The 17,285-nt window shown below is 43.7% G+C and overlaps 1 protein-coding gene across 1 annotated transcript in view; it reads left to right on the top strand.

The window, feature by feature from the left end:
* Positions 1–17,285, top strand: part of TSHR (thyroid stimulating hormone receptor) — a 164,348-nt gene that overhangs the window by 110,053 nt on the left and 37,010 nt on the right. The window contains exon 8 of the mRNA XM_073610320.1: positions 1,875–1,943. Within this exon, the coding sequence (XP_073466421.1) occupies positions 1,875–1,943 (69 nt within the window). The remainder of the gene's footprint in view (positions 1–1,874; positions 1,944–17,285) is intronic.

Raw genomic sequence — 17,285 nt, forward strand, 5'->3', positions numbered from 1 at the left:
CTAGCGCGCCCCCCCCCCAGCCTCAACTCGCAGACATTTACTTACTGGCAGATTTCGTTCTTAAAGAAGAAACACTGCAGGACCCCATCAAGACCCACAGAAGGGGTTCCCAGGTTGTTTAGCGCAATTTAGCAGCCCGAGCCCTGGGACTTCTCACTGAGGGAGGCTTGAACCCAGCCGGATGCTGCACGGAGGCAGAGGTGGGGACATAGTGCTGCTTACTCTTCACTGGAGGTATGAGGAAAAAAAGAAGAATGGGGTGGGGTCTAACTAGGCCTTTATATTATGCTATTCACTGGTCCTGAGGGAGTGTCAGAGAGGCGGAGCCTATCACTAGTATGCTGCCATGGTGGCGTCAGGAAAGAGAATTAAACTTTCCAAATACGGAAAGGTTTCTTCACAGTAAGAGCTGTGAAAATGTGGAATAGACTCCCTCAAGAGCTGGTTCTGGCCAGCTCAGTAGATTGTTTTAAAAATGGCCTGGATTGCTTCCTAAATGTACAGAATATAACTGGATACTATAATTTATAGGTAACGTTGATCAAGGGAATATCCGATTGCCTCTTGGGGGATCAGGAATGATTTTTTTCCCCTGCTGGAGCAAATTGGATCAAGCTTTGCTAGGGTATTTGCCTTCCTCTGCATCAACTGTGGGTATAGGATTGTGTATATAAGATTGTATAATTTTTTTTTCCCTTTTTATTGGTGGAATGTAGGGTTGCCACCTCATCCCGTTAAACCCGAACACATATGGATTACACAGGTTCGGAGGCTAATTAAATGCAGATAAGGCAGCAAGTGAGTTTAATTACTACCTTAATCAGCCACAGAACCTGTGTAATTAATATGTGTTTGGTTTAAAGCGATGAGGTGGCAACTCTAGTGGAACTAGATGGACTTGTGTCTCCTTTCAACCAAACTAACTATGTAACTATGTAACATTGGTGATCAGTGGGAAGAATGTTCCTTACATTGGTGGTCAGTGGGAAGAATGTCTGTTACATTGGTGATCAGTGGGAAGAACACTCCTTAAATTGGTGGTCAGTGGGAAGAATGTCCGTTACATTGGTGGTCAGTGGGAAGAATTCTCCTTACATTGGTGGTCATTGGAAAGAATGCTCCTTACATTGGTGATCAGTGGGAAGAATGCTCCTTACATTGGTGATCAGTGGGAAGAATTCTCCTTACATTGGAGATCAGTGGGAAGAATTCTCCTTACATTAATGATCAGTGGGAAGAATGCTCCTTACATTGGTGATCGGTGGGAAGAATGCTCCTTACATTGGTGATCGGTGGGAAGAATGCTCCTTACATTGGTGGTCAGTGGAAAGAATGCTCCTTACATTGGTGATCTGTGGGAAGAATTCTCCTTACATTAATGATCAGTGGGAGAATGCTCCTTACATTGGTGATCGGTGGGAAGAATTCTCCTTACATTAATGATCAGTGGGAGAATGCTCCTTTACATTGGTGATCGGTGGGAAGAATGCTCCTTACATTAATGATCAGTGGGAGAATGCTCCTTACATTGGTGATCGGTGGGAAGAATGCTCCTTACACTGGTGATCAGAGGGAAGAATGCTCCTTACATTAGTGATCAGTGGCAAGATCGCTCCTAACACTGGTGGTCAATGGGAAGAATGATCCTTACATTGGTGATCAGTGGCAAGAACGTTCCTTACATTGGTGGTAAGTGAGAAGAATTTCCCTTACATTGGTGGTCAATGTGAAGAATGCTCTTTACAGTGGAAATCAATGGGAAGAATACTGCTTACATTGGTGGATTGTGGGAAGGGGCAGCCCACACTGACATTTTGCCCAGAGCACCATGCATCGTGATGATAGCCCTGATCCTAATCTTTCTTCTATTTCAGAAAACTCTACAACAACGGATTCACCGAGCTGAACAAATTTGCGTTCAATGGCACCAACCTAACAACTGTGTAAGTACGATCTTCACACTCAGTGCAGAAAGATGGGACAGGTAGAGGGGGCTCAATAACAGCAATCAGTGTGACACACTTGAGGATTGTAAAAGATTGACAGATCACATAAATCACAGCAGCAACCCTTATTGCAGATCTGTCATACAATACAGTGCCAATCCTTCCCTTCTCCATGGAGAAAAGCAAGGGAAGAGCCCCTCATTATGAGTTTTCCACCATGGCTTGGCATCGCAGTTGGGCGTTTTCTGCAACCTATGAGTAAATCCACTGCCCCCTGTCTGTCTTATTTAAAGATTTGCTACTAAAATTAGCTTTTTAGGTTAAGAAAATTTTTTTGCAAGTACAGAAATACCTGTTTATCCTGCTAGTCACTTCCTGTGAGCTGAACTGAAATCAGCCTTCCCAGCTATTTTCTGAGAAATACACAATCCCCCCCCCCCCCATGTAAGGGAGATGAGGAGAAGGGGAGGTGTTTGTAGTCCAAATCAGGAGAGCCGCCTTCTGTGACAACGCTGCCAGGCAAAAATAATTGAAGGAAAGTCTGAAAAATAAAAATGATTGAAGCCACCACATCTAAGGACTTATACCCCACAATATATGTATTTTGTTGGTCTGTTTATATATCTGACCAGTGGCGGCCCATCCATGCAGGGCACAAAGGGCGCCGCCCCCCTAATCCATGCGCACAGCCCCTAATCTACATGCAGGGTGCCGGCCGCATGGATTTCAATGGGGTTTTTAATTTTTTTAAGAACCGGATTAGAGCCTAAGGCACTGTTTTAAGAAAAGGGGTGGGCTCGGGGCGCAGAGCACCGTGCCCTGAGCCCACCCAGTTGTGTCAATAGCAAATTAATATTCGCTATTGTCTTCCTGATTCACCTACCGGGCAATCAGGAAGGGGGTCCTAAAACCGATTGGCCAGGGAGTCTCAGGACCCACTTCCTGTTCGGCTGGGAGGAGATGCATTGCAGTCCTAGCCCTTTCCGTACCTCTGCTGGAAGTGGGGGTTCTCCGCGATCTGCCTCCACAGTTCATTCCTCATCCCCCAGAAGTCTCCGTCCAGGAACCGGGACAGGGAAGTGGGTGTGATCGGTGGCCCCTCTGTCCATGGCGGTGAAGGAAGGAGGTGAGATGGAGACCGGACTCTTCTCTGGGAAACGTTACCTCCTCTGCACTGCTTTCAGATCTGTTCGGCCCCCGGCTCTTCCTTGCCCCTGCCTTCTAAGGTAAGGAGGACTCTGATTGCCGCCTTCCCGTCCGTCTTACGCAGGGGGAGAATTCTTCCTTCCTGTTCGTCTCCTGGGGGGGGGGAGGGCGGGGCTTGTCGATCACCGCCTTCCTGTCCATCTCCAGTAGGGGGGTGGCGTTAGTTTGCTGCCCCCCCCCAAAAAAAAATATTGAGCACCAGCCGCCACTGTATCTGACTTCATTGGTTCCCTCGTGCCACTCATCAACATGCTAATGACATTTTTGGGGGGGGATTTAACTGCTAATATAATCAATTAATCTGAATAGAAGATCTACAAATAAATATAGAAAAAGAAAAGAAAAGGAACAAAGAATGAAAACAGAAACAAAATAAAATAACGTAAAGAAAAATCCTTTATATTAGTAATAATATAAAGTAATAGTAACAGTTGTTCGTCGTTAGTACTGTGGTTCACTATGTTGACGATCCTTAGAATTTTCCGCAGAAACTTGGTGGAGAAAAATTGTTGATACTAGGAATTGCTAATGACATTTTTAAAGAAAATCTTTCCGTTCTCATCACATCAGGAGCGGCCGGTCCATAGGGGGTCTAGTTTGCATGCGGGGGATGCATGCGAGGCGCCGGACATAGGTTTCTATGATTATTTTTTTTTTTCAAGCCACGTGATTAGAGCCTGAGGCTCTAATTGGTTTGAAAAAGTTTGGGCTCAGAGCGCAGGAACCCACCCACTTGTGACACTAGCGAATCAATATTCCCTATTGTCTTCCGGCTTTTCCTCCTGGCCAATCAGGTCAGGAGGTGGATCAGGTTGGCCAGGAGGAGAAGCCGAGGCTGTATTTGCATAGAGACCACCCTAGGCAAAGCCCACAGGTGATGCTGAGCCTCCATTATTGAAAGAACTGAAATACTGTGAGTGAAAGGGGTGGGCCAGGGACATCAGACGGGGGAGGAAAGGGCTAGATGATGAACGTCATCCAGCCTGTAAATAAAGTGGGCAAAATCTTCTTCAGCTTCTAATGCACATTGTGAGAAGCTCTCAGTGTGCAGTGATACCAGAGGAAGTCATTTCAGTCCAGGAGGGGAACCAGTACAACTGTGCAAGACTGAAGGGAAGGCCAAAGGTCAGATTGAAATCTTTGGATGACACGGTCTGATCGGAACATCCAGCACATCAGCCTCAAAAAGTCAGGAAAAGCAAAGCCTATACAGCTCTGTGATGGAAACCTTGGCGGGCAGAATGTGGTAAATGTGGTTGGGTCGGTTGACATTTCTGCACAATTCACATGAGACGGTTGCCAGGACTTGCCACGATTTATTGTGTGAATTTATGTGAAAATGAAAAAAGGCAATAAAACTGGAAACTTCTATAAGTGGAGAAGCCTGGGAGTTTCCTCCATCCCACACCTCTAATATGGAGGGGATTAGACTTTTCTGTTATATAACGGCTGAGCTAAGTAGTCCAGAACTTGCATCATATAGACCCACCAGGCATTAAATACAAACTTCAGCCTCCCCTTCAGTCTTGCACAGTTGTATCGGCTCTTCCCCTGGAATGAAATGGCTTACTCTGATTTCACTGCACACTGTGAGCTTCTCACAATGTGCATTTGAAGCAAGTCAGGTAGGCCCCATCCTGTTTCCTGGCTGAAAGACTTTCAGCAATAATCTAACTCTTTCCTTCCCAGCCTGACTGTCCCTTTCATTCATTGGATTTCAGTTTTTTTCAAACATTAAGGCTCCGCATCACATGTGGGCGTTACCTTGGCAAATACAGCCTGCCAAGGAATGCCCACTCCTCCAGTCTGCCATCTACCCATCAAGGTATTTTAATTTTTGCATAACTCCTCCCAAGAGGCAGCCCACTTATAGGCTGGTGAAGGCTGCAGTATATGCACCGACCTGAAGGTGGCACTATGACATTTTTTCAAGATGACTGGCCCATTGAAGACGAATTTTCTCCTGCAATGGGCTCAAGGCAGCCATCTTGGGGAGGACGACAATCCTCTTGGTTACCCTATGAGCTTTTGGCAGCCAATAGGATTGCCATCCTCCTCATGATGATTGCCTGGATGCCAAAGCAGGAGACAATAAGGGCACTTTCACACTGGGGCGGGCGTCGTTTCTAACCCCCCGCTAACGGCTGAAAAAGGGTTCAAATCGCCGCTTCAGCGGTGCTGCCCATTGATTTCAATGGGCAGGGGCACTTTAGGAGTGATGTATACACCACTCCTACAGCGCCTCAAAGATGCTGCTTGCAGGACTTTTTTGAGTGTTCTGCCAGCGCACCACTCCAGTGTGAAAGCCCTCGGCTTTCACATTGGAGTGAAAGGAGAGGCGCTTTGCAAGCGATATTCTTAGCGCTATAGCGCCTGTAAAGCGCCTCAGTGTGAAAGTAGCCTTATGCCCTGTACACACGGTCGGACTTTGTTTGGACATTCCTAAAACAAAATCCTAGGATAATTTCCGACGGATGTTGGCTCAAACTTGTCTTGCATACACACGGTCACACAAAGTTGTCGGAAAATCCGATCGTTCTGAACGCGGTGACGTAAAACACGTACATCGGGACTATAAACGGGGCAGTAGCCAATAGCTTTCATTTCTTTATTTATTCTGAGCATGCGTGGCACTTTGTGCGTCGGATTTGTGTACACACGATCGGAAATTCCAACAACGGATTTTATTGTTGGAAAATTTTATAGCCTGCTCTCAAACTTTGTGTGTCGGAAAATCCGATGGAAAATGTGTGATGGAGCCCACACACGGTCGGAATTTCCGACAGCAAGGTCCTATGACACATTTTCCGTCGGAAAATCCAACCGTGTGTACGGGGCATAAGGCTGCATTCACACATGATCACAGGCGGAACAACCATGATTCCGTCCTACGATTTCAAATGGCTGCAAAACGGAGGACACATTTGCGATGCCATTACTTATAATGGCACTCCAATCGCACCTGCGATTGTTGTGCGGTAAATCGCGCTGCAATGCTTGCCGCTCAAAAAGGAACACGAGCTTCTTTTGGACGACAGCGTCACGCGTTGTGATTTGCCGTGATTGCAGCACAGTTTACCACGAAACAAAATCGCGGCAACATCACAACATGTTTGGAGTGCCATTAGAAATAATAGTATCGCAAACGCGCCCAGCGTTTTGCAGCCATTTGAAATTGCAGGGTGGAATGGCCGGTGTTCTGTCAAAATAGCCAACTTGTCAGAAACTCCGACTACTTAACTTCCGGTTTATTTAAACCATCAGTAATTGGAGATTTTGACAAACTGCTGTTTGGACGGCAGCCGAATAGAGTCCAGGGCACGATATTATAAGCGGAGATTGTTACTCAGCTCCGATATTAGCCAAGAAAATGGCCGCCTCTGAGGCGGCGACAACTTTGTCCTCGTTAGCCGCTGTGCTGTCAAAACAGCGAAATCTTCCTGTACTGGACTGTATTCAGTTGCCGGTGTTGTATCCAAACAGCAGTTCGTCAAAATCTACAATTACTGATGTTTTAACCACTTACAGACCGCCGCACGCCGATGTACGTCCTAAGTTTGAAGAGAAATATCGTTGTTATGTGAAAAAATGAAAATAATATACTGCGCTGTGAAAAATATATAACAAACTAGCAGCCAGCACAGCTGTAGACAAAAAGCGTTAATGTGGATATGGAAAAGTGCAGCGCTAATTATGCAAAACAAGTAAAAGTGTATTACTATACGTAAACACCTCTAAATCATGATAACTCAATCCATAAGTGTAAGACAGGTTAGGTTAGCTTAGCCAAACCCAATGGAGGCAGCTGGTATGTCTCAATTGATTGACACCAAAACATCAATGGGATATGGAATATGGACCATAAAAACTTCGTTGGAGAACAGAGGATTTGGAAGAACGTAAAAAGGCTTGTAAATGGATACAGGTACAAAGAGCAATGTGTGTAATGGTCCTCTTCTTCAGCCGGCGGTGCACTTTCCGATAAGAATGGTCTCTGCGGCAGATTCACCGCAAGATCACTTTTATCGGCGGCGGGAGAGGGTGCCCTCCACCGCTTACCGGAGCCGTTGGCAGCGGCGGAGGCGATCGGATCTTCACCCTTGCTGGGTATGGAGACAAGTGAGGGGAAGATGGCCTCCACCCGTCTCCATAACATTGCAGGGCGGAAGCGATGTCAAAATGTCACTTACGCCCACAGCTCTTAAAGGGCCATTTTTTAAAATGTTTTTTTAAATTAAACTATTTATTTATTTTTATTACATTTTAGTGTAAATATGAGATCTGAGGTCTTTTTGACCCCAGATCTCATATTTAAGAGGTACTGCCATGCTTTTTTCTATTACAAGGGATGTTTACATTTCTTGTAATAGGAATAAAAGTGACACAATTTTTTTTTTTTTAAAAACAGTGTAAAAATAAAAAATAAAAGGTAAAATAAATAATAAAAATTATTTTCTTTTTAAACGCGCCCCATTCCGCGGAGCTTGCATGCAGAAGCGAAAACATACGTGAGTAGCGCCCACATATAAAAACGGTGTTCAAATCACACATGTGAGGTATCGCCGCGATCGGTAGACTGAGAGCAATAATTCTAGTCCTAGACCTCCTCTGTAACTTAAAACATGCAACCTGTAGAATTTTTTAAACGTCGCCTATGGAGATCTTTAAGGGTAAAAGTTTGTCGCCATTCCACAAGCGGGCTAACTTCACTGTTGTCTTATTTTTTAATTTTAAAAAGTGTATTTTTTTCCAAAAAAGTGTGCTTGTAAGACCGCTGCGCAAATATGATGTGACAGAAAGTATTGCAACGACCGCCATTTTATTCTCTAAGGTGTTAGAAAAAAAATGTATCTAAGTAATTTTCTAGCAAAAAAAACAGTTTTTAACTTGTAAACAACACATCAAAAAAGAGGCTTAAAAAAGGCTTAAAGAAAAAAGAGAGTTAAAGAAACTGGAAGTGATGTGGTTGGAGTTTCTGACAAGTTGGCTAGGTTGACAGAACAGCGGCAGTTCCACCACACATCCTGTGTGAATGCAGCCTTATTGTCTCCTGCTTTAGCCTCCAGGCAATCATTATGGGGAGGACGGCAATTCTATTGGCTGCCAAAAGCTCATGGGATTTAGATAACCAATAGGATTGCTGTCCTTTCCAAGATGAATGCCTTGAGCCCATTGCAGGAGACAATTAGTCTTCAATGGACCAGCCAGCTTGAAAAAATATCATAGTGCCACCTTCAGTTTGGAGAATATACTGCACCTCCACTTGCCTACACATGGCTTGACATCAGGGTTGAGAGCCTTTGAGAGGAGTACTGAGGCAGGGTGTTGTGATGTTTTCAGGAAGCTATGTACAGCCCTCTGCCAGCCCATCCCACCAGCCATGATCAATTTCCTGCATTGCATAGAGAAGTACAAAGACCCAGCGATGATGGGTTCAAAATAGGGCATGTAATGAAAATGGAACGGTTCTATTTAAAAATGTCATTATCATGTTGATGAGTGGGGAAATGAGGAACCAGGGAAGGCAGAATATAAGCAAATTAATCTTCATCTTTAACTGTTTCCGGTCCATAGGACGTACCCGTATGCCCTTGGCTGGGAGGAGGGTGATATCTCAGTCATTGCTGCATCAATGATGAAATTATCATTTTTTTAGATCTGGCGATCCAAGTGGCTATAGAGCTGCAGGATCACTGTCCGATTGGAGAGCCCTGTAAGGAGGATTCGACCGACAGCATCCGCTTCTTGTAACAGATGTAGTTCCTCCCACTGTTTGATATCAGAAAGCAGAAGCAATGAGGATTTTGTCACTTCTGGTTTCAGTCTCATGTAAACAAGCCATTACCGCCTTGCAAAATCATCTGATCAAAACGATCTGGGTTTAATCAGATACAGTGCATCCCAAAATTAATCACAGTGCTTCACATTTTACAGCCTTATTCCAAAATGGATTAAAAAAATTATTTTCCTCAGAATTCTACAAATACCCCATAATGACAACGTGAAAGAAGTTGACACTCAAAATTGAGCTCAGGTGCATCCCATTTCCACTGATCATCCTTGAGATTTTTCTACAACTTGATTGGAGTCAACCTGTGGTAAATTCAGTTGTTTGGACATGCTTTGGAAAGGCATACACCTGTCTATATAAGGTCCCACAGTTAACAGTGCATGTCAGAGCACAAACCAAGCCAAGGAATTGTCTGTAGACATCCAAGACAGGATTGTTTTAAAAATGTCTGCAGCATAGAAGATCCCAGTGAGCACAGTGGCCTCCATCATCCATAAATGGAAGAAGTTTGGAACCACCAGGACTCTTTCTAGAACGGGCCGCCCGGCCAAACCAAGCGAACAGGGAAAAAGGGCTTTAGTCAGGGAGGTGACCAAGAACCCGATTTGTCACTCTGACAGAGCTCTAGTGTTTCTCTGTGGAGAGAGGAGAACCTTCCAGAAGAACAACCATCTCTGCAGCACTCCACCAATCAGGCCTGTATGGTAGAGTGGCCAGTCGGAAGCCATCTCTCAGTAAAAGGCACATGACAGCCCGCCTGGAGTTTGCCAAAAGGAAGGCACCTGAAGGACTCTCAGACCATGAGAAACAAAATTCTCTGGTCTGATGAACGAAAGATTGAACTCTTTGGCCTGAATGGCAAGTGTCATGTACAGTGAAGCATGGTTGTGGCAGCATAATGCTGTGGGGATTTTTTTAGTGGCAGGAACTGGGAAAATAGTCAGGATCAAGGGAAAGATGAATGCAGCAATGTACAGAGACATCCTTGCTACTGAGCTCTGCACCTCAGACTAGGGCGAAGGTTCACCTTTCAACAGGGCAACAACCTTAAGCACACAGCCAAGATAACAAAGGAGAACAAAGGAGTGGCTACGGGACAACTCTGTGAATGTCCTTGAGTGGTCCACCCAGAACCCAGACTTGAACCCAATTGAATATCTCTGGAGAGATCTGAAAATGGCTGTGCACTGACGCTCCCCATCCAACCTGATGGGGCTTGAGAGGTACTGCAAAGAAGAATTGGAGAAACTGCACAAAAATAGGTGTGCCAAGCTTGAAACATCATACTCAAAAAGACTTGAGGCTGTAATTGGTGCAAACGGTGCTTCAACAAAGTATTGAGCAAAGACTGTGAATACTTATGTACATGGGATTTTTTTCCTTTTTTTTTTTTTTTTTTTTTTTTTTATTATTTAACTTCTTCTTTACATTGTCATTATGGAGTATTGTTTGTAGAATTTTGAGGAAAATAATGAATTTAATCTATTTTGGAATAAGGCTGTAACAAAACACTATGTGGAAAAGTGAAACGCTGTGATTACTTGCCGGATGCACTGTACTTGGAAGCCAGAGGCAAGTTATGAGGTCTAAAAAACCTCAGATTTCTCCAAAAAGAGGACCTGTCATGGCCCATGCTATCAAAAGGGATGTTGTTCAACCCTTGTAATAGCAATAAAGTTAATAAAAAAAATAATTAAAGGGACAGTTTAAAAAATTAAATGAAAAAATTTAAAGTTTTCCACATTTTCTCATGCAACAACCAAAAACGTAAATGTATTTTATTGGGATTTTATGTGATAGACCAACACAAAGTGGCACATAATTGTGAAGTGGAAGGAAAATAATAAATGGTTTTCAATTTTTTTTACAAATACAGTGCCTTACAAAAGTATTCACCTCTCTTGGCTTTTTACCTATTTTGTTACAGCCTTTAGTTCAATGTTTTTTTAATCTGAATTATATGTGATGGATCAGAACACAATAGTCTAAGTTGGTGAAGTAAAATTAGAAAAATATATACATAAAATTATTTTGCAGAAATAAAAAAAATGATAATTGGCATGTGCGTATGTATTCACCCCCCTTTGTTATGAAGCCAATAAAAAGCTCTGGTGCAACCAATTACCTTCAGAAGTCACATAATTAGTGAAATTATGTCCAATGTGTGCAATCTAAGTGTCACATGATCTGTCATTACATATACACACCTTTTTGAAAGGCCCCGGAGGCTGCAACACATAAGCAAGAGACTCCACTAACCAAACACTGCCATGAAGACCAAGGAACTCTCCAAACAAATAAGGGACAATGTTGTTGAAGTACAAGTCAGGGTTAGGTTATAAAAAAATATCAAAATCTTTGATGATCCCTAGGAGCACCATCAAATCTATCATAACCGAATGGAAAGAACATGGCACAACAGCAAACCTGCCAAGAGACGGCCGCACACCAAAACTCATAGACCGGACAAGGAGGGCATTAATCAGAGAGGCAGCACAGAGACCTAAGGTAACCCTGGAGGAGCTGCAGAGTTCCACGGCAGAGAGTGAAGTATCTGTACATAGGACGACAATAAGCCATACGCTCCATAGAGTTGGGCTTTATAGCAGAGTGGCCAGAAATAGCCATTACTTTCAGCAAAAAACAAAATGCTATGTTTTGAGTTTGCGAAAAGACATGTGGGAGACTCCCAAAACGTATGGAGGAAGGTGCTCTGATCCGATGAGACTAAAATTGAACTTTTTTGGCCATCAAAGAAAACGCTATGTCTGGCGCAAACCCAACACATCACATCACCCGAAGAACACCATCCCCACAGTGAAACATGGTAGTGGAAGCATCATGCTGTGGGGATGTTTTTCAGCAGTCGGGACTGGGAAACTGGTTAAAGTTGAGGGAAAGATGGATGGTGCTAAATACAGGGATATTCTTGAGCAAAACCTGTACCACTCCCTGTGTGATTTGAGGCTAGGAAGGAGGTTCACCTTCTAGCAGGACAATGACCGAAAACACACTGCTAAAGCAACACTTGAGTGGTTTAAGGGGAAACATGTAAATGTGTTGGAATGACCTAGTCAAAGCCCAGCTCATAGAGATTTATCCAAATCAACTTGGAGCTGTGATGGCCGCAAAAGGTGGCTCTACAAAATATTGAATAGTTATGCACATGACTTTTCTGTTATTTTGTCCTATTTGTTGTTTGCTTCACAATAAAAAAAAATCTTCAAAGTTGTGGGCATGTTCTGTAAATTAAATGATGCAAATTCTCAAACAATCCATGTTAATTCCAGGTTGTGAGGCAACAAAACACGAAAAATGCCAAGGGGGGATGAATACTTTTGCAAGGCACTGTAAATATGTGAAAAGTGTGGTGGTAATTTGTATTCAGCCCTTTTACTCTGATACCCCATAACTAAAATCTAGTGGAACCAATTGCCTTCAGAAGTCACCTAATTAGTAAACAGGTGACTTCTGTGTGTAATTTAATCTTTGTATAAATACAGCTGTTTTGTGAAGCCCTCAGAGGTTTGTTATAAAGCTTTAGGGAACAAACAGCATCATGAAGGCTAAGGAACACACCAGACAGGTCAGGGATAAAGTTGTAGAGAAGTTTAAAGAAGGGTTAGGTTATAAAAAAAATATCCAAAGCTTTGAATATCCCAAGTTCACAGAGCACTGTTCAATCCATGATCTGAAAATGGAAAGAGTATGGCACAACTGCAAACCTACCAAGACATGGCCGTCCACCTAAACTGACAGGCCGGGCAAGGAGAGCATTCATCAGAGAAGCAGCCAAGAGGCCCATAGTAACTCTGGAGAAGCTGCAGAGATCCACAGCTCAGGTGGGAGAATCTGTCCACAGGACAACTATTAGGCCTCTTTCACACGAGCTAAATTGGTAGAGATCAGTATATTTCCAAAGATACTGGAAACATTTTTTATGTACCATCATCCCTAAAGTAGTAAAGCAAAAATATATGTGAGAAGTGGGATTTTAAAGGTACACCCAGTATAAGGAAGAGCACTATCAATTAAAAATTATACCAAATATTTATTAATACAATTTCACAAAAAAGAACAGTAAAATGTGAAAACCGTTTTACATTCATAGTCAAAGGTAAACATCCTCAACCTAATATTGACAAATGAAGGGAAAGAGCTGTAGTCACAAAGAATTCTGATCATAACCGCGTCCACACATTTCAACATGTTTCGCCAGGAAGGCTTCATCAGGAAAATGGACGAGGATTTTCAATTATTCAACAACAATATTCATGATAAAAGCAACCTTGGATGTTTAAAGAAGAAAACAAAAAATAAAAGTAAATACATGGAAATGATACATGAAACATTTGTATTTATACAACTTGAAAGCTCTTTAGCTTGTGCAACCATGACTCCACCAAAACCCCCTTTAAAAACAAAAATTGCACCAACCCCCCCCCCCCCCCACACACACACACACACACCCAACCCCAACCCAGGCTCTCACCCTCCCCCCTCCCAATGCTCCCAAACAACACAACCCCTATGTCAACTCCAAACCTCTGTAGAGAGTTCCGGGGAAGTCGCAGGACCCGAAATGTCAGGTGAGAGGAGAGAGGGGAGGAGGGGCACCCCCAGAGTTGACTCCCCCCTGAGGTCCAGAAAAATGCCTGATCACCCGTAGGGAGGGATGTGTATTCTTATAGATGAAGACCATCACAGGCAGAAGAAATGATTACAGTATCTGTAACATATATCATAGATAGTGAAAATACACGCATATTAGGGGTGAGGGGAGAAAGAGTCCACAGCAGTAACTAATCAGTGGACCATACTCATCGACACCCCGTGGGATAGAAAGATATTTATATTGGGAGCTCATGAGGACTGATGGCACAATATCAATTGTAAAAAGGCAGCTATGCGAGAGGGGACAGGGCTACTCCATAGTTTCTGAAAAAATATATATAAAGATGCATGTACTTATATTATAGTGTGCAGCGACGGACCTGTCATTTTCTTGCTCAGCGGGGATCGCAAGCGGATATTCACGGGGCGGATCATCACTGATCCGCCCCATGTGAAAGAGCCCTTAGTCGTGCACTCTACAAATCTGCCCTTTATGGAAGAGTGGCAAGACGAAAGCTATTGTTAAAAGAAAGCCATAAGAAGTCCTGTTTGCAGTTTGCAAGAAGCCATGTGGGGGACACAGCAAACATGTGGAAGAAGGTGCTCTGGTCAGATGAAACCAAAATTGAACTTTTTGGCCTAAAAGCAAAACGCTATGTGTGGTGGAAAACTAACACTGCAAATCACCCTGAACACACCATCCCCACTGTGAAACATGGTGGTGGCAGCATCATGTTGTGGGGATGCTTTTCTTCAGCAGGGACAGGGAAGCTTGTCAGAGTTTATGGGAAGATGAATGAAGCCAAATACAGGGCAATCTTAGAAGAAAACCTGTTAGAGTCTGCAAAAGTCTTGAGACTGGGGCGGAGGTTCACCTTCCAGCAGGAAAAAAGCTGTAAACAAGCAGCCAGAGCTACAATGGAATGGTTTAGATCAAAGCATATTCATGTGTTAGAATGGCCCAGTCAAAGTCCAGACCTAAATCCAATTGAGAATCTGTGGCAAGACTTGAAAATTGCTGTTCACAGATGCTCTCCATCCAATCTGACAGAGCTTGAGCTATATTGCAAAGAAGAATGGGCAAAAATATCACTCTCTAGATGTGCAAAGCTGGTAGAGACATCTCCAAAAAGACTTGCAGCTGTAATTTCAGTGAAAGGTGGTTCTACAACGTATTGACTCAGGGGGGCTGAATACAAATGTACATCACACTTTTCACATATTTATTTGTAAAAAATGTTGAAAACCATTTATCATTTTCCTTTTTACTTCACAATTATGTGCCACTTTGCGTTGGTCTATCACATAAAATCCCAATAAAACTTACGTTTTTGGTTGGAACATGACAAAATGTGGAAAATGTCAAGGGGTGTGAATACTTTTTCAAGGCACTGTACTTGATCTGCCACTTCTGGGTAGGGGGCATGCATGGGCGCCACTGGCGGCTCGCTTCTGCTGTGAGTATACACAGTGTAAGCCGATCGACAGGTGCCTGGTACCCGATGTCCTCCTGTACCCGCCGATCGTTGGGCAGAGAGACAGAACTCTATATGTATGTATGTAAACAAGGCAGATCGCCGTTCTGACAGAAGGGATGGGATGGAAATTGAATCTCTTCCCCTAGTAAAAGCATCTCATGCAGTATAGTAAAACACTGGTTAGGCACACAGTTAAAGTGGGAGTAAACTCCCATGAGTGAATTTTAACTATAGCTAAGCCTATAATAAGGCTTACCTATAGGTACTGTAAATATCGTACTATGTACCGTTTAGGAGATATTTACTGTGGATGCAGTCAGTTTTGACACCTGCGCATGCACTTTGAAGGAACAGCCGCCCGGGCCATTCCTTCTGAGTCTTCCCGCGCTCATGTGCAGAAGTAACATCACGGCTCCGGGCACTCACAAAGCCGTAGTCCGCAAACCTGGAAGGAAGACCGGATGAAAATGGGAGCACCTGTCAGCGCACTACTGGAAGGCTTCGTTTTCCGATAAGTTTCACATAATGTGCTAGTATGTGATGCATACTAGCAGTCAGTAAAAAAAAAAAGTTCAGCAGTTCAGTAAAAAAAAAAAACACCCAGCAGTTTACTAACGCTTTAACCCTTGATTTCCCCTGATGTTAACCCCTTCCCAGGCAGTGTCAGTGCATATTTTTAGCACTGATCGCTGTATTAGTGTCACTGATCCTAAAAAAGTGTCAGAATGTCTGCCTCAATATCACAGTCCCGCTATAAGTCCCTGATTGCCGCCATTACTAGTGAAAAAAAATTAAATAAATACAAATGAATAAAAATTTTCCATAGTTTATAACGCAAAATAAAAAACGCAGAGGTGATCTGCTTAGGGAGGGCCATTTCTTATAACCCCCCCCCTCAGAAGAGTGCTACAGAGGATTGTACAAAGATTGTACAATCAGATTGTATAGTGTATAGCCAACTTTAGATCTACAAACAATTATGTAGTGCAAGGGCATGCCAGATTGGATACAAATTCATTGGATCTAATAGGTAGGTCCTCATTTCATATAGTTTTGGTAGATCTTAAAGTGGTTTTAAGCCCACTCCACTAAAAAGAAAAACCTGCAAGACAAAGGCATAATGAGCTAGTATGCGTAGCATACTAGCTCATTATGAAATACTCACCTTAGATCCAAACCCCCGCAGCAGTTCCCGTACACTATTTCCGGGTATCGCAGGTTCTGGCACTGTGATTGGCTGGAGCCGCAATGACGTCACTCCCGCCCATGTGCACAGAAGCCGCTGGTAACGGCACGTCAGCTTAAGCAAGGGCACAAACGTGCACATGTGCCGATAACGTCGGCACATGCTGATACAGGGGATGTCTCCTAAACCGTGCAGGTTTAGGAGATATCCTGGGTAGCCACAGGTAAGCCTTATTATAGGCTTGCCTGTAGTAAAAAGTGGATTGCAAGAATTACAACCACTTTAAAGCAATTTTTGAATCAGAAAATGGATGCTCTTGAATAAAAGTCCTTTATTTGGTTACATGGGTATACAGGTACAGGCTACGCTGACGCGTTACGGCTAAGAAGCATTCCTCAAAGCACTTTAAAGCGATTTTAAATCCAAAAGCTTTTTTCTATTATTTTTATCTGGTAATTCAGCCAGCAAGTCTGTCTTTTTGCTGTGCCTCCTTGCCTCCTGTTCTCATTCCTCCAGAGGTGTGCCTTAGTAATACAGGAGGGGTGTAACTGGCCAGACCACTGGGTAAAAACAGAGGGAATACTGTAAAGCCAAAGAAAAGAAAAGAAATGCAACTACCACAGCTAATGATTGTTAAGGTGCAATATAATTCATTTTTGGTTTGGGGCTTAATACTGTTTTAAAGGGGTTGTAAACCTTCATGTTTTTTCACCTTAATGCATACATTAAGGTGAAAAAACATCTGTCAGTGACCGGCCCCCCAGCCCCCCCCCCCCCTGTTTTACTTAGCAGAACCCACGAACTTGACCCACGGGGACGCGCTGTCTCTCTGCCCGGGGTTCTTGGCTCTTGATTGGATAGATTGATAGCAGCGCCGCCATTGGCTCCCGCTGCTGTCAATCAAATCCAATGACGCGAGCGCCGGGGCTGAGTCCTGCATTCGGCCTCTATGGACGCCGAATGCTGGACTCGGGAGCGCGTCCACAAGGTAACCCCTTCGGGGAAGCGCTTCTCCAAGGGGGTTATCAGATGTGAGGAGGAGCCGCGAGAGCCACCGGGGGACC

Source organism: Aquarana catesbeiana, linkage group LG13 (genome assembly GCF_042186555.1).
Source record: "Aquarana catesbeiana isolate 2022-GZ linkage group LG13, ASM4218655v1, whole genome shotgun sequence".
Classification (NCBI taxonomy): domain Eukaryota; kingdom Metazoa; phylum Chordata; class Amphibia; order Anura; family Ranidae; genus Aquarana; species Aquarana catesbeiana.